The sequence below is a fragment of the Polyodon spathula genome, chromosome 23 (genome assembly GCF_017654505.1).
Source record: "Polyodon spathula isolate WHYD16114869_AA chromosome 23, ASM1765450v1, whole genome shotgun sequence".
NCBI lineage: Eukaryota > Metazoa > Chordata > Actinopteri > Acipenseriformes > Polyodontidae > Polyodon > Polyodon spathula.
This window is the reverse complement of record NC_054556.1, coordinates 22,660,260-22,687,773: the sequence shown is the minus strand read 5'-3', so window position 1 is coordinate 22,687,773 and position 27,514 is coordinate 22,660,260. Positions and strand designations below refer to the sequence as shown.

Genomic DNA, 27,514 nt, shown 5'->3' with positions numbered 1-27,514 from the left:
TTTTCTAAAACTATACAGTATTGCTCTAAGTTTAAAAATGGAACAACTAACAGCAACGTTCAGTCTCTCCAGCTCAATCGCAACATCTTCAAATGGTATTATTCTTTATTTAACTGGTTAAAGCACACGTAGCTGCTGTTTCAGCAACACGTTCAACACTGTACGTAACCACGTGGTCTCAAAGCATTTTTCACTTTTTATATATGTGGGAATGTGATCTCAGTTTTATCGTAAGCTAAAGTTCACAGTCTTGGCAATGAAAAGTGTCCACTATGTGATACCGCTAACAGTTTCCATATAACAACACAGAAGAGGACAAAACACTGTTGCCTAATTACATGAACTGACACCAGAACAGAGATGTTTTGTTCCCGACGTGCTAACAGAATTGCTAAGGTCACAGTCCACAAGGCCTTACTATTATTGAAACAATAAGGAGAAAGGTTCACCACTTAAAGAATACAATTTGAACAGCTTATTTCCTTTTGCTGAGCTACTAAAAAATAAGAGTTGACAGAACAATAACACTGAAAAAAAAATATATATATATATATTGTACACAAGATTGTATTTATGGCCACCTAGGCAAGAAAAAAAGGCATTCGTAACAATCAGTAATCAATTCTCCACTCACTGCTGGAAGGACAATATATCAAAGCTGAATGAGAGCTGTTAAAGTAAATGGACAGCGTGGCACTTTGTGCATTGAAAATCAAACACAAAATAATAAGGCTAGAAGGGTATGCGCGTTGAAAGAATTCTTAGGAGTCAGCCGTTCCTAATGGAGCATGTTTTTCTTTTGTCTATATATATATATATATATATATATATATATATATATATATATATATATATATATATATATATATATATATATATATATATATCCTGTTATTTCAACTGGAATACACTGTAAATGGAAATGAATTTACTCACATATCTCCTGAAATCAGAAAAGTAACATTGGGAATACTGCAGACCCCTATATTGTTTCAGGTAAGGGTCAGGAGTATGGAGCCAAGAACAGGAATATGCTTTTTTGTTCAATACCTGCATACTACAGCTCTGGGACATAATAACTTGAAAGAAAGAACTGTTGGTATATATTATTAAAATACTGTAATCACACACTTTCTTGTACATTATCGCTTATCATGATTTCTGTTTTTATTTTATTATCAACAGAGGTTTAAAGACTATGCTTACTCAGCCATCACAATAACACACAGACATTACAAAATAAATATACAACAATATCACTGTTCATTTTTCTTAAATATTAAATAAATAATAATAAATACATCATTTCAATTTAGTGGTCATGGGTGTCTGAAAAATACTTTTTTGGAAAAAAAGAAAAAAAAAATATTTTAACAAAAGGAAAGCCTTAGAAAATTATCAAAACTTGTCAGCTATAAAATATTTGCACTTAAAAAAAAGAAGTTAAAAAATCCCATTCTTTAAAATAAATAATAAAATATATAAAATAATTCATTGTGGTTGATATCTTATTTAAATAGTTTTTTTTTTTTTTTTTTTTTTTTTTGAAATGTTGATTTCTAAGACATATATATTGTCAGCTTTAAATGGTTGTTTCAAAATGCTTCCTGGTCGAGTTGCATTTTGTTTTACAAAAAATAATAAATAGGCAAGGTCAAATAAATAGTCAATTTAACATAAAACGTTGGGAATAAATTACATTTTACTCTGATTCAAATGAAATAATTTATATAACAATACTAATAATTGAACTACAAACTAGTTAGTGAAATGAAGTGCAGTTTCTATGCTCATAAATAAATATTACTAGTTCGAATTTATTTACATTATAGACTTTTTTAAAGTTTCTTTAAGCAGAAAAAACAGAATCAGCTGCATCCACAGTAATATTACTTTTTCATCCTCTGGTAGGAAGTGTCCTTCTAAGTCGTTGAGGCGGGAATTGTAATCAGGAACAGTTTGTGGTGGAGCCTGTTCTTTATGGGTTCATGAAACTAGTCTGAATTTCTAAGTAGTGATGCCACATGAATATCAGATACAAGTCCAACAGTGCCTTGACCAAGAACTTTGTTGCTCTTTTTTGTAAGATGACTGCCACCACACTTATTACAATAACATCCCACCTTGATCTCGTTAGAATTATTCATGAGTGCTGCCTGTTAAAGCAAATATCAAGCATCAAATGGCCATTGCAGGATTCAACAGCTTTCGTTTTTGTTGGTGTATTTAAATGATGGATCAGTTCGATCAGAAAAAGCCATTGATTATTCACAGAAATAAATGTGCAGATTGTAATATCCAATGATAGATATATTGCATAAACTGAATATGATTAGACGCCTTTTTAAGCAGTGTTTTCTTTATCCTGCTAACCTATTTGATCCTGATTATTTAACTTCAAAGCCTGAAGTGCTGAGTGTCAAAGCTGGGAAAAAAGAAAAAAGAAATGGGTTCTGATCCATTCGTCCTATCAAACCTGGCAGCAACAGGCTTGTATTTTGGTCCTGGTTTTGCTGAATGCTCCCTGGGAAGAAGTACATTGCCATTTAAAACCTGAATGCCCTTTTCTTTTTGTTTTTGTTGTAGTCGTTGGCTGTTTCTCATTTACACTTTGATACCCTTCACAGCCTGCTTAATAGTTTCCAGCAGGGCCTTGTTCTCCGGGTTCTGGTAGCACTCTTTATTGGTGTACATATCTGTCAACGTGTTCACATAGGAATCAAAATTCTGCTCAGTGATTGGCTCCTGCTGAATTAAAAAAAAAAAAAAAGTGCAAACACTTGTTTTACTAAACCTATCTTGCCTTCAATCTATCAATCTATAAATCATCAATCTGCATTCGTCTTACCGTTTAAAAACTTAACGGTTTAATGGTATTTACTAGTTTCTAGTAAAATTGGATTTTCACTTTTAGATTCTACAAATATATCATTCAGCCACCAAGTGGCACTGCCTTCCATGCAAAATCACCATTACAGCATTCAACCTCAGGTTGGTGCACAGTTAATTAACACAGTTTGGTAATGCTTTATGTTAAGTGGCAAACACTGCTATTGCACTGTGACTGCACATGTCGTTACAGTGTTGTCACTATCTAGCTACATGTTCAGTTGCTAAATTGTAGCTAGTAATGCTTTTGATGCAGTATTTGCACTGTAACTACACCTAGTGGTTCAGTCATACCGAGCTGTTATTATGTAGCGGCCCTGAAATAATGTCTGTTTCTGGAGTTAAAATGAAAGTGGTTTAACTTACCATGTGTGGAAGGCGAATGTTGGCAAGGCTGCGTACGAGGGCCTGACTCAGGCCTGACAGCTCCATAAACAAGGCCTCATTCTGCTCCTCAATAATTTTGTTCTCATCTTCAATGTTCTTCAGATTCTTTTCCATTGATGAAATCTAAACATTATACAAACAGAAAATGATAAGACGTTCCTGGGAAGAACCCTCATTAGCCGAGACGTTTATCTACTGTGTTTCTTGTTAAAGTTTGCCTCACAATTTATAATGTTATAGATGAATCAAACCTACCTGTGTCTGCAGGTTGACCATGTCCTCTTCCATCTCAGTGTTGGATTCGTTGAGCTCACTGATCTCCTTGTTTAACTGTTTAATGTCTTCATCATTGTCGAGAACTGGAAGGGAAATAAATACATTTGTTAAGTATCTAAATTCAACTGGATGCTAAATGAAGACTATGTTGGCTGATACGTAAATGAAAGGTTACTGAGGCTCAGAAATGGTTAGCAATGTTACTGCCAGGAATCCTCATGGCTCAGACTAGAATGTAAGGTCTGATGCGGCTTGTTTACAGCTTTTTTTAAACCTGATATTTGTTTTTAGAGTGCTTGTGTATTGCTCTGCGGGGTCCTTTGTTTAAAGGCTTCAAGTTGAAATGGTCACGGATGCTTTGTTCATGAAGGCGCAGTTTACATTTTGTGTTGTTGTGTTAAATGAAAATGCAATCTTACCATCACTGGCCCTGAATTTTGTGGTGAGATATTCATCCCCTGGGAACTTTGTCTTCTTTATAGCAAAAGAGGCCCTGGGACAGCCTGAGAGACTGCAAGCAAAGAGACACACGGATTCAATTACACTGCATCACATCCACTGGACTACAGTGTCCAGGGCTGCTACAGTAGCTATGAACTCCCACTGCAGTAAACAAAACTGTACTGTTTAAATGTAGAAATGTATTGACTGTGATAAAATAACTATCTAATGGTTTAAGCAATTTTACATTGTTAAACTAACCAGACTTGCTGGAACAATCTTGCGATTTAGTAAGCAGTACATGTTTAGATTAAACATTTGGGCAATTATTAAAGATTGAATAAACTAAATTAAGGCCTGTGCTTAAATATTGCACACTTGAGCGTTGTTTTATGAACACAATTTAGATCTTTTATCTAACATCATGCAATTAAAGAAACTACAAAGTGATATAGTAAAAGTCTACCAGAAGCCATAATAGTAGTCAAATATTTCATGTTAGATTTCATTTCATGCTTTGAATTTCTCTGTCAGTTTTTCTGTGAAGTATATGGAAAACTACGAAGCTGTATTCAATTCAGTATGCTAATGTAACATTATTCAGCAGGTTTCATTCGACTTTATGATGCAAAATTAGTTCATTCTACAGGGTGCTGCAAATCTTTTGGCCAGAGCTGTATGCCTGTATGGCTGCTACCCCAACATTGCCAGACCCAAGCTAAATCCTTTTATTGCCAGGGTAGATGCTTTCAGCTCCCTACCTTCGGTGTGTAAGGAAGCTGCCATTAGCGTGACCTGAGCCATCACACCCTGGCGTTGGGCAGGCTGGTCCTTCTGTTCGGAGGGATTTCCAGGGAAAGGGAGCGCCGTTGAGAAGCCCTTCCTTCTGTCTGCGGGCAGCCAATGGGCAGCCGGAGGCACTGCGGTGGGAGGCGTACTTCCCGCTGATGTGACCTAAGCCGTCACATCCTGGAACTGGGCATCTATGAGGAAAAAGGAGTCCTTGGGTTAATTCAAGCAAGCAGTGGGCCATGATAATGGTAAGTCTAAGCTGGTAATAATTAAAGCAGCAGAAAAACAGACACAACAACTTCAGAATGGATCTGAAATGTTGTCAACTTTTAATCCTTCAAATCCTCGTACGTTGCTATCCTGTTTCCTCTGTTATTAATTCCAGTATATAACTCTGGGGTACCTGGGCACCCCAGGAACCTACAGTGGTGCTATACTGGTTAAGATTTATCAGTTACAATAATGTTATACAGTATTACAGAACTAGTAAAAGGAAGTTTGTGTTCTAAGAGGGATTCGTATCATCAAAAATTGGGCTGTTTTGTTTGATTGTCAGTGTAGTGGGATAAGAGATGCTAAGCAGTTCTATCATCAAAAAAAAAAAAGCCCAAGAGCGTTGTTTTCTTTGCAGTACGAACTTTAAGAGCTCAGGATCCTCCTTGTCGTCCTTGGTAGGAGTTGTTTTTATTCCACCTTTCTTGGCACGGGGGCAGCCAGACAAACTGAAAATAGAAAGTATGAGCTTATAAAAAAAAGAGGGCAATGCCTTTTACACTTTAAACACGGGATGAAACACTGGCTAGAAATGATAGCAAAACTGGAAAAGGAATAGAATGCGGTACTGGAAAAAAAAACACGTACGTGTGTGTCTACATGTATCTGTAGCTAAAGCTGTCTGTCTATCTATCTATCTGTCTATCTATCTAAAGCCATCCAAGATATGTGTATTAAAGTAAAAAAAAGGAAGCGAGTAATGATGACAATGGTAAAATATTTGATACCTACCTTCTGTGGGATGAGTAGTTCCCTGTGATGTGACCGGAACCGTCACAGCCTGGAGTTGGACACCTGTTGAAAGATGTTCCTAAACTCAGTACAGGTATGCAGTAAAACCTGCTGATAAGGGACCTTCTAAAAAGTGTGCCTTTCTGACAGAAGGCATCTGCGTAGAATCATTAAGTTAACAAATATACTTTTATGCTCCATAACAATATCAAACTAAAAAAGCAGCAAAGTGAATTTTAGCCTACTTTAAAAATATACATATTATGTTCATGTAACAAGTGTTTGGGTTCATTATGTATATACAATATTTCTATATCAATAATTATAATATATGTTTATTTTTAAGTGGTAAATTTACATATACATTTTGTTTTATGTAATACAAATCACAGCGTAAGCAGAAATAGCATAAGGAAAAGTAGTTTCTGCAGCAGAAGGTTTTAACAAGACACAAGATTTGACCAACAGTTAACAATAAAACGATTTAACCCTTGCACTACACATAAAGCAGACATCTTGCAGGTTTATAATGGCACAGACTCAGTTCAATTTAATTTAAAAAAAGCCTTTTGTATTTATTAGTTGTTGTTTTTTTTTTTCATTTGTGAGGGTCTGACTTTGGTAGTGAAAGGGCTAACGTGTTAAAGATTACAGAAGTGAGAAGATTAGTTAAGGGCACACATACTTGAGCTCGGCAGAATGGGCAGCCATGAGGGATCGGAGACTCTTGTCAGCAAGAGGACAACCAGACAGGCTGGAACAGAAGAGAGACAGAATCTCCACGTGAGCCAAAAAGGAGACAGCAAGTAAGCCAGAGACCAGAGCCTTTATCAGGGAGTGTGCTCAGAAACAGACAAGGTGTGAGGGGGAGAGCGGGTGTACATTTAAACACCTGTAGTACCTGTTTAGACTGCAGAAGGCAATTTGGTATGTATTCATTGTTTTATGTTTCAAGTGTATAAATAGGTTCTCGCTTGCTCGCTACAGCCTCTCAGACTCAAAGAAACTGAGACTATTTTTCATTATAAAAGGACTAAGTAGAAATAAATAGGGCACTGACACAGTGTACGCACCTGCGGTGTGAGGCATAGTTTCCAGTGATGTGACCACTGCCATCACAACCAGGCGTTGGGCACCTGTTTAAAAAGATAAAGAATAGATCAAATAGATGTGCCTCTAAAAAGGGATGTTAAATATGCTTTATGTACGATGGAGGGGTCTTTAGAACAAGGCTGACATCTTGATGTTCTTTGTCATGTGGTTCCTGTACATGTGGTTCCTACAGCACAAGACAAAGTATTTTCAAGCTATGAACTGCTTTTTGTAGATGGGTTACCAAAGTAGGTCTTGTGCAATCACTCCCAGTGTCGCTACCTCTCCTCTCGAAACCCATTAGCTTGTGCAGTGTTAGCTCACTGAGATGTGCTTACAGTAGAAGTTCCTTCTTGCTGTCCTTGCTCTGGTATTTCATTTTGAGGCTTGTTGTGGTGACCTCTCCCGGGTACTTCCTGTCTTCCAAGCTCTCTTGAATCATTTCACAGTCCTCCGGTTCTGAGGAGACAAATGAGTGCGCTGCAGGCTCCATCTGGTTAAAGAGAATGGTGGGACCATTGAGATTATGCTCATTTAATTCATTGTCTCTATAATTATTTGTAAAATCCCTCTGAGAGACAAGGGGGCCAGGGGCTGGGGGTGGGTGGGTAGTACTAGTCTATAGATGCTTTTAAAGATTGAAATGTAATTAAGAGACTCACAGCTTTCATAACCTTGGTACACAAATGGCTCTATTTAAACGATCTAATGGTATTTAGATGCATGGCTCTTTTGATTGGCTAAATGGATCCTCAGGGTCACACGTATGAACTTGAATAGACTGACCTCCTCTAAGTCCTCCTCGCGCTGCCTGTTGGGTTTGGTGTAGTCGATAGGCCCCTCCCACTCCTCCTGCTTGGAGGCGTGGCTGGACTGTGGTGAGGTCATCGCACTGCTGCTGGGGCTGCTGCTCTGGTTCTGGGACTGCTCCGGTGATCTGACCCCTGGGCTCAGGCACGACAAGCTCTTGCTGTGCTTTTTCATGCTGAGGTCCAGGGTGCCATTCTCATCCACCTCGATGTCCATGCTCTAAACAGAACAAAGGAGAAACAACAGTCAGCAGAGCCCAGAACAACTGATAAACCTAACCAGAGAGGCTTGTGGTATAACAGCACCATCTAAAGGGGTACCGGTCAGTGTGTTAAATGGGGATGGCAAGCTCCCCCACCTTGCTGGCGAGGTCCTGCTGTTTTGTGCTGAGGTTCTCGGGCATTTCCCAGCAGCGTGTGGACAGGTTCAGGATGGCGGTGGCAGCCATGTGCGCGGCCTCCGCGTCGTGGGAGTAGTCGTAGCCACTGGAGGAGGAAGAGGAGGTGGTGCTCTTCGCATAACTACCGGACAGGCTGTGGCTTGGGGATGATGCCTTGGGGAATGGTTTAGCTGAGGAGGAGGGGGAGGGAAAACACGTTTAAGTGATATTGTTTATCAGTTACAGCCCATTTGCTATTTAAATACACATAATTAATGTTTTCGGAAATGAGTAGCCCTTTTGTGGAATTACATGGGCATCATTATAATTATTTTTATTAATAATTGATGATTAAAATAAAGTATTGCCAGTAGTTCTAAAGGTGTATCATTTGAATCAAAAGAAAAAAATATTAACATAAAAGAATGATAAAGCTGTTATGCTTACATTTAAAGGCTTTTGGTGAGGTTTCAGTGGTCGCAATCTTTGGGGCAAGCATACGTTTGCCAAAGACCTGAACATCAAAACTTGCATAATCGAAAGAGACCTTGGAGTATTTCTCAAGTTCCTTAGCCAGGTTGGCACGGGGGGTTGCAGGTTGAACATTGGGTCTGTAGCTGCCAAACTGAGGAATCTCTAATTGCTTTACAAAGCACATAGGCCTGGGGTAGAGAGAGGGAGAGAGAGGGAGAGAGAGAGAGAGAGCGAGAGAGATTGATTGAGGAAGACAGGAATAAATATATCTATAAGCAAGATTTCCAGGATTAAAACCTGTCATGAAGCTTGTGTCGAGGAAACATTTCATTTTGTAGTACCAGGAGTTTAAGGCTGTTGAACCGAGCTTCACATTTACAAATTCAATGTGGAAAGGTCATAAAAGAGCAGCACGGATACTTCAGGCGTCATTTAAATGACTGATATTGAACATTAAAACTGTGCGGTTTCAGAGGGTGGGCGCAGTTGTTAAAAATAGATGTAATTTTGTAATATATAGATGTAATTTTGTAATATACAATAGATGTCAAAGGATTCGGGTAGCTGATCACTTGTGGCATTTCTGTACAGCTTTCAAAAATTTAATTAAAAAAAGGAAATCAGATTGCTCCTGTTTGTTTGAAAACCGAGGTGATTTGCATAACAGTTATGTTATATTTAAACCCTTGTGCTTTATATAGTCGTAACAAAGTAGTTTCCTTAAATAATCTAATTAGTTGTATTCTAATAACAGAACTAACACAATTAGCATGTACAAAATGTAATTAAAAGATGAAGAACCTAATGTATTCAGTATAGTTTGCAGTCAGTAATAATTGAACCACGATGGGGTAATAGGACAGAGATAGTAAAAAGAGATATAATCCAGAGGAATAACACCACTGACTGAAACTAAGGTAACGTGGCAGAAATCAGGCTTGACGTGTTATTGTCCTAATGTTTTGCTTAATTGAACATTCAACACCACAATGTACTTTTTATGTTATTACTAACAATGAAAGTCTCCTGCAAGTGTTGGGTAGTTTCTGTTTTTAGCCACAATATAATCTGAAACGTAACCAAAAGAATCCATACGTACTGAAGAGTTCATATAGGAATCCAGACATTTGGAAATATATAACGTTAAACATGCATTTGCACTTTGTGTTTTCATTACACCCACCTGAGTACTCTGTCTGAATTAGGACTGCCTTTTGGGAGCTCAGAGGCATTCTGAGGGATTGGCTGTTTCTCATGGGTTTTAGACAGTTTTTCAGCTGCGGCAATAGGACATCCGGACAAGCTTGAGAGAGACAGCAACAAAGCAATCTTAGCATGTCACCTGTCTAGAACGAGTGTGGCAACTGCTTTACAAAGATTAGCTCAGAATTAGACAGCATTCGTTGGATCAGCACTCATTCTTTACAAATAATCAGCAATGATGAAGTCTGGATGAGGTGATTCGTAAAAGCCTAATGGTTTATCAGTGTCAGATGACATTAGTTCTGCCAAGGTAAACTGCATATGTTAATGCTACAGGTTTGACTGCCTGAAACGAGCATCAAGGGTTCACATGGTCATACCTCCTGTGTGTGTTGCGGTTGCTGTTGACGTGACCCTGCCCTGTGCACCCTGCTGTGGGACACTTGAGAACATTCTCGTGCATTGCCAGGACTGAACAAAAGAGAAAGACCATGTAACATTAGACCTTATTCAATTCAATGTGTTCCAGTACTAATGACAGCATATACATACACAATATGTTTTTGTTTTCTTTGAGGGGAGATCAACACTTACTCTCTGGTGGTATCCTGTCTTTGTGTGGGCAGCCGGACAGACTGCGATGGTGAGGGTACAATCCAGTCACATGACCAGTCCCATCACACCCTGGGGTCGGGCACTTAATCTCTCTCTTCTCAGACCTTGAGGGCTCTATTAGTATTTAAGATAAATGAAAATAAAGTATAATTATATATGATGCAAATGACGCACAATAATTTTTATGTTTATCACTTTCAAATCTTGCCTTGAAAGTATAGTTTAATTATTTATGTGATTTGAGTGAAAATGAGGCTACAAGTTCCGTGGATGAGTGATTTGAGAATTAATAAATAAAAGTATAGCTAATCCTTTACCTTTATTAAAGTAATTCTTTCTCATGGAATCCATAGGTTTGCCTTGCCTGTCCTCTATGTGGAAATAGCGAAGTTGTTCCCCTGGCATCCTGCCTGCATCCCGCATCATTTTCACCTGCTCAGCCTTTAGCGCAATGGCCTGCTCTAGAAGACCAAGGTTCCCTCTCGTCATGTCATACATCTCGGACTCATCCGTGACGGCCGACTTCTGAGAAAGAGCGTCATCATCGTCATTATCCTCGTCGTCTTTGTCAGACTCTTCCGATCGGACCTCGATCACCACTGAGGAGGTGGTCTTCGGGAAGGAGTCCTCGAGCTGGGACTGGAGCTCCAGTTCGGTTTCTGTTTCTGCGTGAGATCCCTGAGCAGCTGTAACCTCCTCCTCCTCCTCCTCCTCCCCCTCCTCCTCCTCCTCCTCCTCCTCTTCTTCATCATCTTCCTCTTCCTCTTCTTCTCCCAATGTCTCCTCACACTGGATTTCTGATGATGGATCGTCTGCCTCATGCTCTACTGTTCTGAACCTTGTGAAGCCCCCACTGAAGTACTGGTGATCCGTGTTGTCTTTCTGTGTCATGCAAGCCTCGTTGGCCTCCAAATCCTCATCTTCATCTTCTTCCTCCTCCTCCTCCTCCTCCTCCTCCTCCTCCTCCTCTTCCTCTGGTTCCTGATGTATGTCTACTGTCCTGGTGTTCAAGTTCTGGGCTTCTTCTGTCACCTCCCTAATTTCTGTAGCATCTTCTTCATCATCCTCATCATCATAATCTTCATGGACCACTGTTTCGGCCTGTGTTTCCACCTCACTGCACCTATCAATGTTCTCTGTTTCACATACTATGTCCATTCCAGCTGTGAGCGGAGATTCCTCTGTTGTGTCCACTGTGTTTTCTGCAATCTGACCCAGGTTGAGAAGGGAACTGGCCACCATTTCATGATAGCATGTGTAGTCTTCCTTTTGATTAGTAATGGGTGCCTCTTGAGATTGTCCAGCATTGGATGATTCTGCTGCCATGCATTCTTCTGTGTAGAAGGAGAAAACATTCATGTCAGTTCAAAGTTGTATGTATGCCTGATATACTTTTATGTATACAATGTCATTTTACTACTTTGATTTCTATGACAATAATGAACAGTGTCTAGTGATCTACCTCGTGCTGCCTCTTCACTCTCTTTGTCGTCTTCTTCCTCGTGCTCATCTTCCAAGACCTCCTGTGATTCATCGGCTGAGGAATCCTCCCTGACCTCTGATTCGTCACTACCGTCGCTGTCAACATTGTATCCTTCATCCATAGCCAATCTCAAAGGGTGGGACTTCCTTTTTGACAAAGGCTGATCTGAGTCTACATCCTGGTGTTTCCTTTTCTTGGCCAACGGGCAGCTCTGTAAACTAGATTTCGATCGAGGCGTTTATAAAGAGCGGTTTTAAATCTTGCAATGAGTTTTTTCTTTTTTTTTTTTTTTTTTTTAAACAATTGTGTAGTGTGTCCTGTATACTGCAGATGATTTCAATGGGAAGCGTTTTTCTACAGGGTAAAATCAACATAATAGTTTTAAGATGAAGGGATAAGCAGGATTTGGAAATGAGCAGGGCCAGATCAGAAGTGGGCGGGGTCATTCAGACGTGACAGTAGTCAACAAAAAAAGGAAGTCCCTGCTTTGCCCAACCCAATTCTGAATCCGTCAGTGCACCTGTAATTTCTATTGATTTAAAAAATAAAAAATAAAAGTACTATATGTATATATATATATATATATATATATATATATATATATATATATAGATATATATATAAATATCAATATATGATATAATATATCAAATATTTTATTATTCTAGCTGCAAAATAATACTCGACGTTCAATAATCTATGATGCTTTGATATCTTTGTATTATATATATTATATATATATATATATATATATATATATATATATATATATATATATATATATATATATATATATATATATATATATATTTTTTTTTTTTTTTTATATTTGACCCTACCTTCTATGTCTTGCATATTTTCCACTGACATGACCTGAGCCATTGCATCCAAGGGTGGGGCAGCTGGGAGAAGCCGGAAAGGAACTAGTTTAAATGAGTTCATCTCATTTATTAGAGCACTGCAAGGCTATTGCACACATACACACAAGGGAAGTCAGTCCTGTAGCTTGAGAATTGCCATGGGAATGGAGAGCCTTTGTGAAAGCTATGCATAATAATAGTGGCAGGGTAAGAAGATTAACTAAGAGAAATGGGATGCAGTTTACTGGTAATGCAAAAAAAAAAAAAAAAAAAAAAAGTATTTTGAACAGTCATTACTAATCACCGTAGTGCTATTTTAGTTTCATGAGGTGCAAAGTGCTTCCAATGCTGTGAAATGAAATCATAACCTAGACATTTAACACACTGGTTAACACATTTTGGTTACTTTCTGCATGAACTGTTCTGTGTAGAAGGGAGCACAGAATGGACTGTAAGACAACTGCACTTGTGTCCGTATCCTTTGCAAATATTTACAAAACAGCATCAATGCTAAGCTTGCTAATCAAGGACAGACAGGGACTGCTCCGAATAACTGTTGGTGAATCTGAAACCTTGTCCTTCTTCCTAGGGTTTGTAGTGTTAATAAATTGCTAATCTCAATGTTGTGACTCAAAGCTTTGTGAAACATTCCTAGTGAATCATAGCTTTTCTTTTCCCAGGTTGAAATATGATGGCATACAAAGCAATATTATTTATAATAAAAGCTGATTCACTTGTAAATTCTACATTAGAATGATCTCCACTCTCTTTGGAAGACTTAATTAAAAACTACATTTGAATATAAAGCTGATTTACTGGCACTGATTGTAAAATAAAATAGTATTTGAATATGGATGTATGCGTGTTTTTTTTCTTTTCTCTTATCTTAATGGATACCCAGTACATTCAATTGGCAGACTTAAAGAGGAGCCAAGTGGCTGGATACAATGTGTGTAAATATGTCATTAGATTCAGGTGTAATTTCCTTACCTTAGTTCTTGTCCTACGAGTTCTACAGGCACTGAAAGATGAAAAAATAGAAAGAGTAAATTAAATCAATACAGATTCAAATCAGCAGCAAACCATCAATCAGCATCTTAAAACCAGCTCCCTATCCCAACAAAGCAACACAGTAAATCTGAAGGGGAAATAAACTGTATGTTAAGCAGCTTGTTTGCAAAGAAGAAAAAAAGGGTACTGCTGAATCAGCCAAAAGTATTTCAATTAAACTGTAAGCTGTATTAGAATGTCTGAACGGAATATATTATTCCACTGGGTGAAACGATAAATTATATTTTTCTTCCTGCAAGTGTACATATTCAGAATTAAATGTGAAAAAAAAACCAACACCACCGAAAAACCCTTTCTCTCTATACAAAATAACAAAAGATCCAAGTCTTTTATTGCTCAGCATACTTTGTTTTTTAAATAATAAAATACCACTGAACACCCATATTACAAATTACAGTTTTATTGCAAAAAACTGACTTTAAAACAACTTCTGGACATCTGTATTATTTCACCAGACACCCGTCCTGCAAGTAACAACCCTGATAAGATATATTAACATTATACTGGTAGTAGACTTATAGAGCGCTCCATATACTGTAATGTGAATTGCATCAATATTTTTCTTCTGTTTTAAAGACATGCTAACTCACCTCTAATTCCCTTTGATCGTGTGCGTGTTCTCTTGTCATTACTGTCTAGGTTCATCTGTATCAAACAAACAAACAAAAAAACATAAAATTTCTTTTGAGAACTAGCAAACTAAAAATGGCTATAGCCTATTACTGGCACAGTTAAAAACACAAATACAATAGGATATGATTGATCAATGATTAACTTTTCATTCTTTACCGAACTGTAAAATTGCCATCGAGCAAAATCAAAAGAAGAAATAGAGAGAACTGCAAGGCAAGGCATATTACAAACAGTATCAAATCATGTCACATATTATATATATATATATATATATATATATATATATATATTATATATATTATAATATATATATCCTGGAGTAACCCAAACAATATTAGATCCTCAAACCCAAACAATAATAGCATTCCATTTCAGCAATTTTACTCAAATACTATAAAATATCATGCTTCTGAAGTGCTTCTGAAATGTTCAATCCTGTACACAAACAGCCTTTGCTGTGCAAGCACACTGAGTTTGTTTTTTTGAAAGATTGCACCGTGAGATTAATCACCTTGAAAAAGGACAGCACTAGATTTGCATAAAAAATAAAAGTCTCGTGTTTATAGTGCGTGCTTTATAGAGATATCCGAGCGCCTACATGATTTATTGCACCTGAACATTAAAAGTGCTCTCATACGGCACGGTATGCTCAGTCTTGTGCGCACCCTTTATTAATACCCTCTCACTCTTTGTGTAATAGAAAACACAATTACTGCAATGCCTAATTTCAAGCATGGGGTCTCGGTAGAGCAGGAGCTTACATTTATACACAAAGGAGCAGGTGTCACCGAACGCCCCAGTCCCATTTATTATGCTTTTAAATATACCACACTCGAAGCTATCTGAGGCTTTTTGCACAATATGGCTATTAGTTTTGATTACTAGGGACCCCACGTTCATCTCAAGCCATGCACTTAGAGGTTTTGTTCACGTTTGGAGTGAAGTTGGCAGGGACATAGTTGATTTAGGCAGCACTGCCTTGGCAATTGTTACTTCCTGCAGATAAATTATTTTAAAAGGAAAGCCACATAAAAGTGCTGTGTGTTCAGTTCTGAGCTGAGTGATTCCGTGTACAGGTGCAGTGCACTCACTTCAAATAGGACTTTTGATCAATTTACTTAAATGTGAACATGGACAACAAGCAGGCTTTGTATGCAGTACCATGGGCTTTGTGAAGCAATCTAATTCTCTTTAAAGTTTATGGAACGAAATGTTGTAGGCACTAAATGAGCTGGGCTCTGAAAATAAAATGTACTGTACTTTTCAAACTTGCAAGAATTGCAAGTCATTTTGTTTTTTAAAAAAGGTGTGCTATTAACTATAAAGGGGAGATCTCCAGTCATTTGTCTTTTTTATGTTTAGGTTTGTAAATATAAATACTTCATCATGTAAAGATCCTATTTTAATCTGGTGATTAATCTTTTGAAGATAATGCAAGCTGCTAAACCTAGTTTTCATTTTTATATAGACTGTAAATTAAAAAAAAAGTTCATCTTTTTGTCATTAAAAGGGTGGAAGAAAGGGAATGTAGTGGAGAGAGAGAGAGAGAGAGAGAGAGAGAGAGAGAGAGAGAGAGAGAGAGAGAGAGAGAGAGAGAGAGAGAGTCCCTGCAGGATTCTGTGTACATTATTAATAATGTCCTTCTTTTGTGTTTCATACTGACAGGAAGGTTTTGAGAATCACATTCTGACAGCTATATGTAAATTTGTGGCTAGGAGCAATGACTTCATACAGAAGGTCACCAACCTCACCATGTGCATAAATGAGGCTATTTTTCAATTCCACTTTTACAAGCAAACCCAGCACTAACATACAGGTTTCGCTAGGCAACTGCATTACTGAAAAATGAAAGTACATACTGGATATAAAAAATGCTGATTAAAATCAGCCAGTATTGAAACAAAAATTATAATAAACAATAGCAACATTTTATTACATCATACAAATTAATAAGATAGTACTGTATACATTTTATAACACTATGATGGAGCTTAGAAAACCAATCAGTACTGGTACAAGTTAGCATACTGTTTTAATAACCCTTATTTAACTATTATTAAAACAGCATGTGTTGCTCTGATGCTGATGGCTGCATTAAAAGTAAACTGACTGTTCAGACCCTTTAATGATAACAGTATTAAAAAAAAAAAAAAAATCTTTGAATTAGTCAAAAATCTACTACATTGTTTGAAGAAGCTGGACAAGATGCCAAGGACAACACAAATGAATTCAAACACAAATTCACGCACGCTCGCACATACGCACACATATCCTGGTCCATATGCAGTCTGGAGTGGAACACCTCATTACATGTTCAGCTAATATACCACCTACTGCTTTGGGTCTGTTTTCTGCTGCCTGGTACATTGCGTACCGGACTGTATGAAAGTGCATTGAACGCAGAAATAAAATCAGAGTGCATTGTCACTTACCTTGCTTTTTCTGCTGTGCAGGCTTTTTGTTTCACAGCTGCTGATCCTTTCTCCACGCGTCCACCTTTGATTCAGGAGTCTGCCTCGAAATTCATTTTCTGGAGGAGCAAAGGAAGAAAAAGGTTCAACAACAACAAAAATAGTCAAGCTTTGAGTGTGCACAAATAACCTGAAAGCAATCAGAGTTTATGCCAAGCCCTCCTATTAACTAATGCATGCATTTACATTGGCACAGTGTCACATCTGTTACTCTGTCAATCTGCCATTAGAATGAATCAGCTTCTTAGATTTTTGAGTGTGCTTTTTGCAGCTCCAGGAAACAGAAACAGATAGAGAGAGAGGTTGGGCTAGAGTACAAAAACAAAAGCAGAATCGAATCTGTGGATTATCTAAAAATGACTACAGAAGCACAACATGGAAATTATACTGTTTTTAGAAATAATTTTCTTGATTTTCTTTATTTTGATTGAAAAAGCATTTCAAGGGTTGCACAAAATTGTAGTTTTTAAAGAATCAGTTTGTGGTAAATGCAATGTAGTTCACTGCATACCTTACAATCAATCATTCAGCAATTTTGTGGTCAAGCAGCTGTATGATATTTGTACTTGCTGTTTTCATAAATATATAACATATAACAGATATTTAAATAAAATATTTCAAGTGAAAAGGGCCAATGGGAAAGTACATGGTAATTTTGATCATTTACATTTTTCATGTTAAAAAAAAAAATTATATTATATCAAAATATTTTTGGAACAACACTGTAAAAAACAACTTTTAAAACACCTCTTCCCTGTAATTGTCATTCAACAGTACAACTCTAAAGAAACTCTTTTAAGGCTTGTGCTGTATAACAACAGACAGTAAAGATTCCTTTTTATTCGATAGTAGGGTTTTCTCTATTTTATCTATACTGTACAAATAAACACTGTGGTTTTCTTTCCCAAGAGAAACGGCAGGTAGACTGATCCTCCCCCCTTCCAATCTGGTTAATCTTCTGAAACACTTGCACATCCATCTGTTCCTCTCACAACCAACACAGGAAACTCTTGGAGTACAACTAGTGACTGCTATCCTTGCAGATGGGAACATTAAGCACACTTACTCTAGCAGTTTGTGCACAATTAAATCAGCAAGCTACAATCGAATGCTTTAACTTTCTTTTAATTTAAGGTTGAGTAGAATTCTTCAAACTCTACAATCCATTTAAACTATTCTTTCACTGCCACAGTGGAATAAACTCAAATATTAACAAATCAAAACTTATACAAGTCTTCTTGTGTTAAACATAGACTGAAAGTGTAAGGTTTCAAAATGAAAATAGTTTAAAAAATTGCTACAACACTAGAAATATTGTGAATACAAGGTGGCATGTTAAACTAAAATAATATCCAGCACATTATAATGTTTATTAAATTCACAGAAACTGGCTTTCAACAGAAAGAGTACAACACAGTTATTTGTGTTCTTATTGGAATGTGGTTCAGCTTAAACTTTACATTTTGAACACATTTAATTTATACCTCCATTGGAAACTAAGTTAGTCATCATGTCAGCAGCATGCTTATATTTTATTTAAACTTCTCTGGGTAATGTAGGTATTTAAAAATACATGTGCTAGTTGAAAGAACACAATTTGTATATTAAATTAGCACAGTGATCTGAGGAAATGCTTGTTTGCACAGTGCAGAATCATCTGTATTAAGCACTATATTTTAATGCACTATATTTTAAGATTCTATTTACATGGTGCCGATCGTTTTATTAAATTCATGAAACATGCACGGACCGATAAAAGATTAATAGGTTACAAACATTACAGTATCTTTAGATTTAGATTCTGACAGAACTATGCAAAAACATTGTAAAACTGTACTATATTTTAAGCAAAGGGGGGGGGGGGGATTTGTAGTTCAGATTAAACAGCAAAGTATAGTTTTATTATAATCCAAAAGCTATTCAGATGCATTCTGCAGCTCTACTTAGAAAATATTTAAATGCAACTTTTCATGATTGGGGACTGAAAAAATACCATTATCTCAAGCAGAAGCAAGAGAGTTAACACATGCTTGTAAACTAAGGAACTGCAGGGATTGTCTTCCTAAAGGAAAGTGTCAAATAGATATATAAACGATATATTATATGATGTTTTAAGAAAAAGAAATACAATAAAACTTTAGTAGCAGTTAGGCATTGGATCTGATCAAAACAAAAAGCCCTTTGTCAAGAATTTTGATTATTAGTTTTTACAGTTAGACTATAACATTATTTGTGCATTATTACATTAAAAAAAAAAATCTTTATTTGATCTTTCTTAACATAAACAATGAATGTCTCTTGTTTGAAATGTGCCTGTGTTTAGTAAAAGTAACAAGATTGGGCATCCTCTTCAAAAAGCAACAATTCATTCTTGGTTAATAAATGCAATTAAACCAACCACTGAATAATTAAACTGTATGAATATCTAAAATGTTAAACTTTTGCAAATAAAAAAAGGAAATTGAGGAACTCTAATAATAAAGTGTAAAATGGTGTATCTGTTACCTGCTGTAATTCTATTATAAAATAAACCTACATTATAGGTTTAAGGATTTTGATTGCACATCCATTACTGGTCTGCCTTTTGGGAATCCTGGGTTATGAGTCTATGACTCATCTTGTTAAAGCAAGTTTCCTCATGGTTAATTCCATTAAGTGTTTAAATCAGAAAGGTAATATTGCCTTTTTAGAGACAAAGATCTTCATCTGTGGGCCAGAATTGCACTATAAAGAATTGGGATTCAGGAGTACCACAATGACACAAAACACTGCAGCACGATCCAATTACAGTTTTGTGACAATAAAAGATTGTTCTGTGTTCATCTGACCCATTGTTGACCAAGTATTTGGTAAATTACTTGTTATTATTATGTTGTTATTTCAATATTACAGTTAAAGGCAACAGGGAGAAATGTTCAGCTAATAAGATACACATTGGCTGAGACAAAGTTTTGGGTTAAATATATTTACATATCTAATATACATGTGCATTGGTACTTTAATTATTATTCATAATAATAATAATACTATTAAGACTCCTTATTTAACCTCTTTATAAATACAATAAGCAAATAAATAAAAGGGTGAGTAATTCTAAATGTTAGATAAGATAACAACTAGAATAGCACTACACTCCATTTTTAAAAACGTCTTTAGTCAAGAAAAGAAAGATTGTGGAGCTCGGCAGAATTTCAGTTTGTGCATAACCATGCCTCAAGTACAGTCCTTCAGCCAGTACTTCAGGAATGTTTTGGTTTTTTTTAAAACACAAAATGGAAAGCAGCCTAGAAACGATTTAGAAATTGTTTATTACAAGATGTAATTGCATATGTAAAACACTACTGAGATTTACATTGATGACTGACCGCATGATTTCATTCAGTTTTTATTATGTGCCTTGAAAGAAGGGAGACACAGTTCTGTTGACCCAGCTGTTTCATTCCATAAGCTTATTGCATTTTTCACCTTTGGCTCCAATGGCACCTGTTCCCACTGCTCGGGCAATCAAGTTTTTAATCAGCATTTTCACAAAGGTTTTCAAATAATAGGTGGCATGGGTGAGGACAATTCTTCTTCTTCAACTACTTCTTCGACTAGTATGATTAAATAATAATAATAATAATAATAATAATATAATAATATAATAATAATAATAATAATAATAATGACGATGATGATGATAATGTAAAACGTTGCCATATTGTAAAGCACAATGTTTACAGTCGCATGAGCTCATATCAGACAATGATAATGGTTAAACATATTTGGAACTATATGAGTGTTGAATGGCCGCAGTATAAGCCAAGAAAATAACCTGAGTTTACAGTAACATAAAAAGTCACATTTTTACTAGGGACTCGTAATGGAGGTTGGTATCACATTGTTTCAGGAAAAAGCTCTACCATAATACATTTACGCGGGTCTATCTACATGGTTTTACTTCATATTGTATCGGCAATTAGAATGAACAAATACACAAATCTGTTTAAACTAAAAAAAAACAAAAAAAACAAAACAAAAACAAAAAAAAACATACGACGCCAAGGGCAAAAACCATATCACTTAAATGTCAGAACAGAAGAGCAGCAGAATACTAATATAACCGTTTGCTTTAACAATTTCCAATGCACCATTTCTTCAAATCTCAGGAGTTTATTGCTTGTTAAAAATACACAAACATCTGTGTCAGTCACAGGAGCGATACTTTACTTTGGTAAAGATGATACGGTAGTTATTTATAGGTACACCATTCACCGTTTATACGCGAATAAAGACCTGTTTACTTTCCTGTGGTGTAAACCCGTGCGTCATGTTTATTCAGTACAATTTAGTTACACAGATTATGTGCTATGAAGTTAGCAGCAAGGCCTTGCCGCCCAAGGAAAGTAACCAAAATGGAGATTAACCCAATCTACGATGCATTCAGCTGCAATATGCTTAACAGCAGAGGATATGATAGTGTTTATTATTGTACTGCAATAGGTTGTATGTAGGCAATGTAAACAATTGTTTTCCTATAAAATATATTTTGAATTAACACTGGTGTTTTTTTGGTTTGTTTTTAAATATCATAATATTTTTTACATTCGTGAATCAGATTACCTGTTTTTTTTTTTTTAACATTATATTTGTTCATAATCAATTACAACTGAGTGATAACGACGTTCTCATAGGCTAGTAGTATTTTCAACGAGAAGAGGCCGACACAAAACTACACTAAGAAAGCCTGGTTTTAAATAACAACAAACTTTTTAGTTAGATGTCACATGTTCATTACAGAACGTATTTAATATTTTAAAAATACACTAAAAATCTTGTTTCTAACACAGTTCGCTGATACAATACAGGTACTCCATGGAAGGTGTCAATTATATTATAGTAAATAGCGTTTCAGATAAAATTAGGGCCCATAAGAAGAACATTTGGAGCAAACGGTTTTGCCTGAGTATTCTTCACGCCTACATAATGTATTTACGCCATCTCTGTACACTATATACATATACTTCCAAGTGGTTGACATTTAAGGAGAGCATCTCTGTTCCATTTTTTGCCAATTTTTTAACCGCTGAAGCACAGAATCCCCCCCCCCCCCCACCCCCCCCCCCCCCCCCCCTCCCCCCCCCCCCCCCCCCCCCCCCCCCCCCCCCCCCCCCCCCCCCCCCCCCCGCTCCCCCACCCCTGCTACCCATAGCGTCTAATTTTTGTATTATGACCATTGTTTGCTCATAATTAAAGCGACCATATGGAAGGAACTGATAATGACAGCAGGTGAACCAAAGAGAGAGAGAAAAAAAACGCTACTAAGATTGAAACAGCTATCCCAAATCGCTTTCTTTTGAGGAAAAAAAAATGAATATTGACTAAAAACGGTATATAGGCCTGCTTGAATACAATGCCAGTTCACTTAGGTTATTTTATAAACTAATACCAGATATGCACAACATCATAATATTTGAAAGATATAAGGTAACTATTATGGTTGATTTTGAAACAGTGTACTGGTCGTATTTCTGGATATCTTATTGTTGTTTATTGTTATTTTTTCAATAGGACCACTTCGAAGTAGAAATATGATACCCTACTAGTCATATATGCGGGCACAATGTCAAAAATCGTGCCATTTTTTTAATAACACATCAAGTCGAGTAATAACACAATGTCTTATCACTCTATATGTTCATATACACGCTGTATAAAATAAATTAAGCAATAATATTGAAATTCCACAAACCAGACTGGTCTTTATGATACCGACAAAATCCTTTTGTTTTAAATAGAAACACTTAAGTGAATTCAACTTGAAAATTGCCTGACCTTTTTTTCTCCATAATGATTTTTGTTTCTACTCATGTTTCTTAAACAGTCAACATTTTTCAAACAACATAAACTGTAAATACAGTATATATTTGTACTTATAAGCAATCTGACACGAAGTTGTTGTTTTTTTTTTTAACCAGCCGATAAAAATATATATTAAGTCTATTTCTTTAAGAGATTAACAGTCTGGCGTCCATTAGAGCTATCCAGCAGAGGCCAATCGGATGTTTGCAAAGAAAGGCATAAATCATATATATATATATATATATATATATATATATATATATATATATATATATATATATATATATATATATATATATATATATATATATATATATATATATATATATATATATATATATATATATAATATTCAAACAACATCATAGCCTCATACGATTACAATAGTTTAACGTGCAGCTAGAATAATAAAACATATTTGTTAGAGTCAACCTTTTCAAATACGTGTAAATACCGTTATATTTTATTACACCATTTAAGGCAAATTATAATAATACTAATCATATAGGCAGAAACGTTATGAATACCTTAAGAAGAAGGTGTTCCTTTCAAGCCTCTCCCTGCTCTAAATTCTGTTTTTTTTTCCTTCTGTATGAGAAGTAAAATTCTATTGGCAGTCAAGAAATGTGTCCGCAATATTCCCAATGCTTCTTCAATAACTGTTATAAAAATCCAAAAACAAAATATCCAGATCTGGTTGCAGAATGAGACTATTCAATTCAACAACCTCCCATTCGAAACCCGCAAGTCTCTTTAAAAGGGCTTTAGATATTATTTATTCCACGGCAAAAACATGGCTTCATTTGCCTTTGTCAGCGACAGAACGTAATATTGACTTACCTTTTCCTCATGAACCATTGTCCACCCCCCTCGCTCGCTATGACATCACGGAAACTGTAGTAAAATTTACATCAAGGGCTGGGCTAGAGCTGCCCACTTTGATTCCATGTGTGTATTGGTTAAATTAAATGTTTGATTCCTCGGTGATCTCTGTTGCTAGTTCACTAACAGCACCTTGCTGTTAAAGTATAACAAACATGCTCATTAGTCAGAGGGCACCGAGCAGTGGGAAATCCAATACAGTCTCTTGTGTAAATACCATACCCAGAAACCCATAGGATTCTCTATATTTTTCTACACTGAGTTGGACTTTACTGTACGGCATCTCCTATTAGGATGATAACAAATGCTTAAGAGACCTCAGACAAGAAAGAAATTATAACACTGTGTTGTAGCCCACTTTTTTCCACGAATACAAAGAGCAGCAGAAGGTAGTTAATTCTTCCAGACTGATTAATATTTCATACCCACGATCTCTTGTCACAAAAGGGTGCATATGTCACAACTGTCATGCGAAACCTCCCCTATGCAAGTCCTTACTCGTGGTACAGTCCAATAGTTCTCACAATGAACACTTGAGAGACCAGGGAATTGATGTATGCCTTGGGTTAGCATATATACATCTAAAGCTATTAGTTATTTATTATTTCAGTTATTTATTGTGTTTATTTACTCAATATTTTCTGGTTTTAACAGGGAGTGGTGAACACTAACATTGGCATTTAATCAAATACTATTCAGAGGAGGTTTGAATTTGTTCAAAATATTTTACCCCTGAAATTGTGAACAAATATTTTGTAATGAGTTTAAACTACTGTAATTTTGAAACTGCGTTGATGTTTTCAAAATAGTTTCCATAATGAAGCCTGGAATATTTTCTATTTGTATTTAACGAACTTTTATGGAAGCTAATAATTAGACAAACAACAGAAGTTAAACAAAACCATTGTACATCATAACAAGATCACACTAAACCTGTTCATTTGGGAAATTAAGTTAATTTGAAATAAATACAGTATACCGTTTATAATGGTCTCACTAATGATTATCAGAAGTCAGGTTTGAATCGTATTGTTAATGTTTGTGTTCTGCCAAAAAAATAAAACAAACGTTGAATAATTATGAAATGTTACACACAGCATCACTTCTTTTGTTGTTTGGTAACCATTAGTGAAAATGACAACCATTCATTACAACCCATTTGACAGTATTCTCCTCAAATGCCATCCTCTATCTTGTGTTTCCACACTGCATGCAGGGAATATGCACACGCTAACCTTCGCCTTTCAGAATACATATTTTTTAAAATTCTTATCTCAATGCAGCAGGCCTATTTTTTCTACACTCTCATTGTTATGCATCCAAGCTGAAATCAATCACTTGTGTCCACAACGCATCAGCCAGATTTCACTTCACAATGCTGCATAAGGGTTAAAACTGTCATATTCTAAACATTAGCCACTATGCAGTACACAACGATAAAAAGGGGCGTTTTGGACGGGTTGTGTAAAACGGTAAATCTAAAATAAATAAAAAAATAAAAAATCCTGTGGTATATTTTTCGAATATGTAACTCTACCTGGAGAAATAGCTTGTAACATCTCCCGCGCAATATATACTAAATGTTGTGGACGACCCGAACAGACACACAGACTGTACAACTCGGCATTCTCTTGTTGCTGTGGAAGGAGAGTTTCTTGGCCCGCTGCATCTGCAGTACCATGGACAGCACCGCGCTAGTGTGCTTGAAATACCGCGGACAGCAGCTTGGAGTTCATTCAACTCGCTTATATAACATAACGCGGACTAAAGAAATGACACTGAAATGGCACCAATATTAAAAAGACTTTTGCAGATTGTGTTGTACTGTTAAACATATACGCAGTTGTTAACTATTGCCTGTTTACTGTACATGTGTTCTACAATGCACTTTGTTAACGTACTGTAATCAAGAAAACTAATTAAACGGGGTATGTATGTGTACATAAAACACATACTGTATTATTCAAATACCGTACTTCTTACAATAACTCAGTTTAAATGTGTTTTGAATCACACATAAGTTCTATAACACACACTAACGAAAACAGTGTTCTGTTCGAGAACAGCACAGTTTGCTTTACATACAACAATCAAATAATTTAACACAACAAATTATTTTTGATTAATCCGCCACAGTTTGCGACAAATAATTCAAGGTCTTTACACCATAATACAATTTGCAGCATTTTCTTGCAAAATGTACTGCTGTTAAATATGCTAATGTTATAAACTGAGTAACAATACCGTGACGGACCCTTTGGTTTGCTAATTACCAGTATTATAGCGTATTATAATTCTGTAAATTGCTTTTCAGGGAAAAGACCTTGACCTTTGTGTTGATTTAACATACAGTATAGTGATCTTGTTTACCTATCTGACAGTAATGCTGATACTTTTAACATGCCCTAGAAATGTGGCAAAAAGGGGATTGAATTAAAAAATAAATAAATATTTAAAATACACTAATACTGGTAACCTATATCTGATATATCATGGCTGTTGCTGCTTTTTTATTTAAACACCCTTCAATACACTAAACTCAATAATGTGTCACTCTCATTGAGACTGCTACCACTACAATACAAAACAAAACAATAACAGCACTATCTCAAATTTTAGGAAAAAACAAACAAACAAACAAAAACTTCTTAACATCAATTCCATCTAACTCGTTTTACTTTGTCTAATGTGCAGCAATTTATAACACAAACCTAAAAGAAGAAAAACAAAGTTTCTGAATATTTAATGAGTATTAGCTTATTCGGTTACCAGCTGGGACGAAACTTTTCTTTCTTTCTTCATTCTAAAAGCCCCGATGCAGATGGGCAACCCCAGAGTTCCAGACTATACAATTAGTGAGGTAGTTATATTGTGACTGGCTGCGGTCTGCATAAATATTGTATACGATAGCAGCTGAAGTGTTGGCGAGGGGGATGTTCTGTTCAACAGAGACCCTTGGCAGATGGAACAAACTGACTGACACTTTTAATAAGCCTTCAGGCTAACATTGTCCTAACAGTTCTTGTCAGGGACAGAGCCCAATCCCCAAGGAAACAGAACTTCTCTTTGTCTGCAAATGTTTGCAGTGAATGCGATTTTTGAATTGAACAGTTATTTAACAAAAATCTGAACTACAGTTCTGTGGATGATTATATTTTAAACGCATAACAAGTAAACTACAACATAAATATTTCTATACATCTCCAAACTTCTGCAACAAGGTCTGTCAAGTGTGCGGTTGGAACACCTGCTGCAACACAACGAAATATTTAAGCAAAATACATTTAAACCTAGTCAATGATTGCATAACAACAAACATTTAAAACAAGCAGAGACATTTTCTTTACGCCTACCAGATTTTGTTTAGTAAATGTAACACTTTGCAAGCCTTTGCTGTCACGTTACTTTATTTTCAAACTATCCTAAAATCACTTCTAGCAGGCGAGCAACAACTACACAAACAAAACAATGAAGAGGCCACCTTCCCAAACTAAGAATATTGTTTGTATTTAATATCACAACTGTAAATGTACGTCTCTGTTAGTTTAGGCCACAAACAAAAACTTTTAAAACTTCCACATAACCGCATTAAAAACGGAGATAACATAATATTAAATGTAAACAACGCATAAAAAAAAAACAGCAAAAGTTGTAGTACTTGCATCCAGTATGCACGGTATAATACACAGCAAAAACAAATAAATAAATAAATAAATAAAAAGTTTATTCGCTGCCAATGACTTTCTGCTTTTTAATATTTCCTTTAACTACAGGGATCAAAGCACTTCTACTTTGTTCAGCAAACCTGGCACCATCCAGAACACCCTGAAAAAAGAATTAATGAAAAGTTTCTGCTACCAACCGAGAAAACTTGCACACAGCTTCATTCTTGCTTTTCTTCGTGTACTGC

General features: G+C 36.1%; 1 protein-coding gene and 1 long non-coding RNA gene across 8 annotated transcripts; one reads left to right on the top strand and one right to left on the bottom strand.

The window, feature by feature from the left end:
* Positions 1–1,505: 1,505 nt before the first annotated feature.
* Positions 1,506–23,752, bottom strand: LOC121298354 (myelin transcription factor 1-like). Of its 6 annotated transcripts, none has more exons than XM_041225458.1 (23): positions 23,563–23,752; positions 16,843–16,940; positions 14,368–14,422; positions 13,697–13,727; positions 12,686–12,748; positions 11,826–12,064; positions 10,681–11,697; positions 10,343–10,477; positions 10,129–10,219; positions 9,729–9,848; positions 8,519–8,733; positions 8,051–8,262; positions 7,669–7,911; positions 7,221–7,375; positions 6,864–6,926; positions 6,476–6,544; positions 5,791–5,853; positions 5,424–5,507; positions 4,755–4,976; positions 3,972–4,063; positions 3,532–3,635; positions 3,256–3,399; positions 1,506–2,748 (listed from the first exon to the last, which is right to left on the bottom strand). In XM_041225458.1, the coding sequence occupies exons 3-23, from the start codon at positions 14,420–14,422 to the stop codon at positions 2,605–2,607; spliced, it is 3,561 nt and encodes a 1,186-aa protein (XP_041081392.1). In that variant the 5' UTR covers positions 16,843–16,940; positions 23,563–23,752; the 3' UTR covers positions 1,506–2,604. The 6 variants fall into 6 exon arrangements, with proteins under 6 accessions (XP_041081392.1, XP_041081391.1, XP_041081393.1 ...); XM_041225457.1 differs by lacking the exon at positions 23,563–23,752 and adding an exon at positions 23,250–23,509; XM_041225459.1 differs by lacking the exon at positions 23,563–23,752 and adding an exon at positions 23,250–23,509 and having other exon boundaries at positions 1,506–2,745.
* LOC121298355 lies at positions 4,963–10,808 on the top strand. 2 transcript variants are annotated; one of them, XR_005947276.1, is made up of 3 exons: positions 4,963–5,033; positions 10,326–10,391; positions 10,717–10,808. It is a non-coding gene; the product is annotated as an uncharacterized LOC121298355 (long non-coding RNA). The 2 variants fall into 2 exon arrangements; XR_005947275.1 differs by having other exon boundaries at positions 10,326–10,437; positions 10,717–10,805.
* Positions 23,753–27,514: the final 3,762 nt, after the last annotated feature.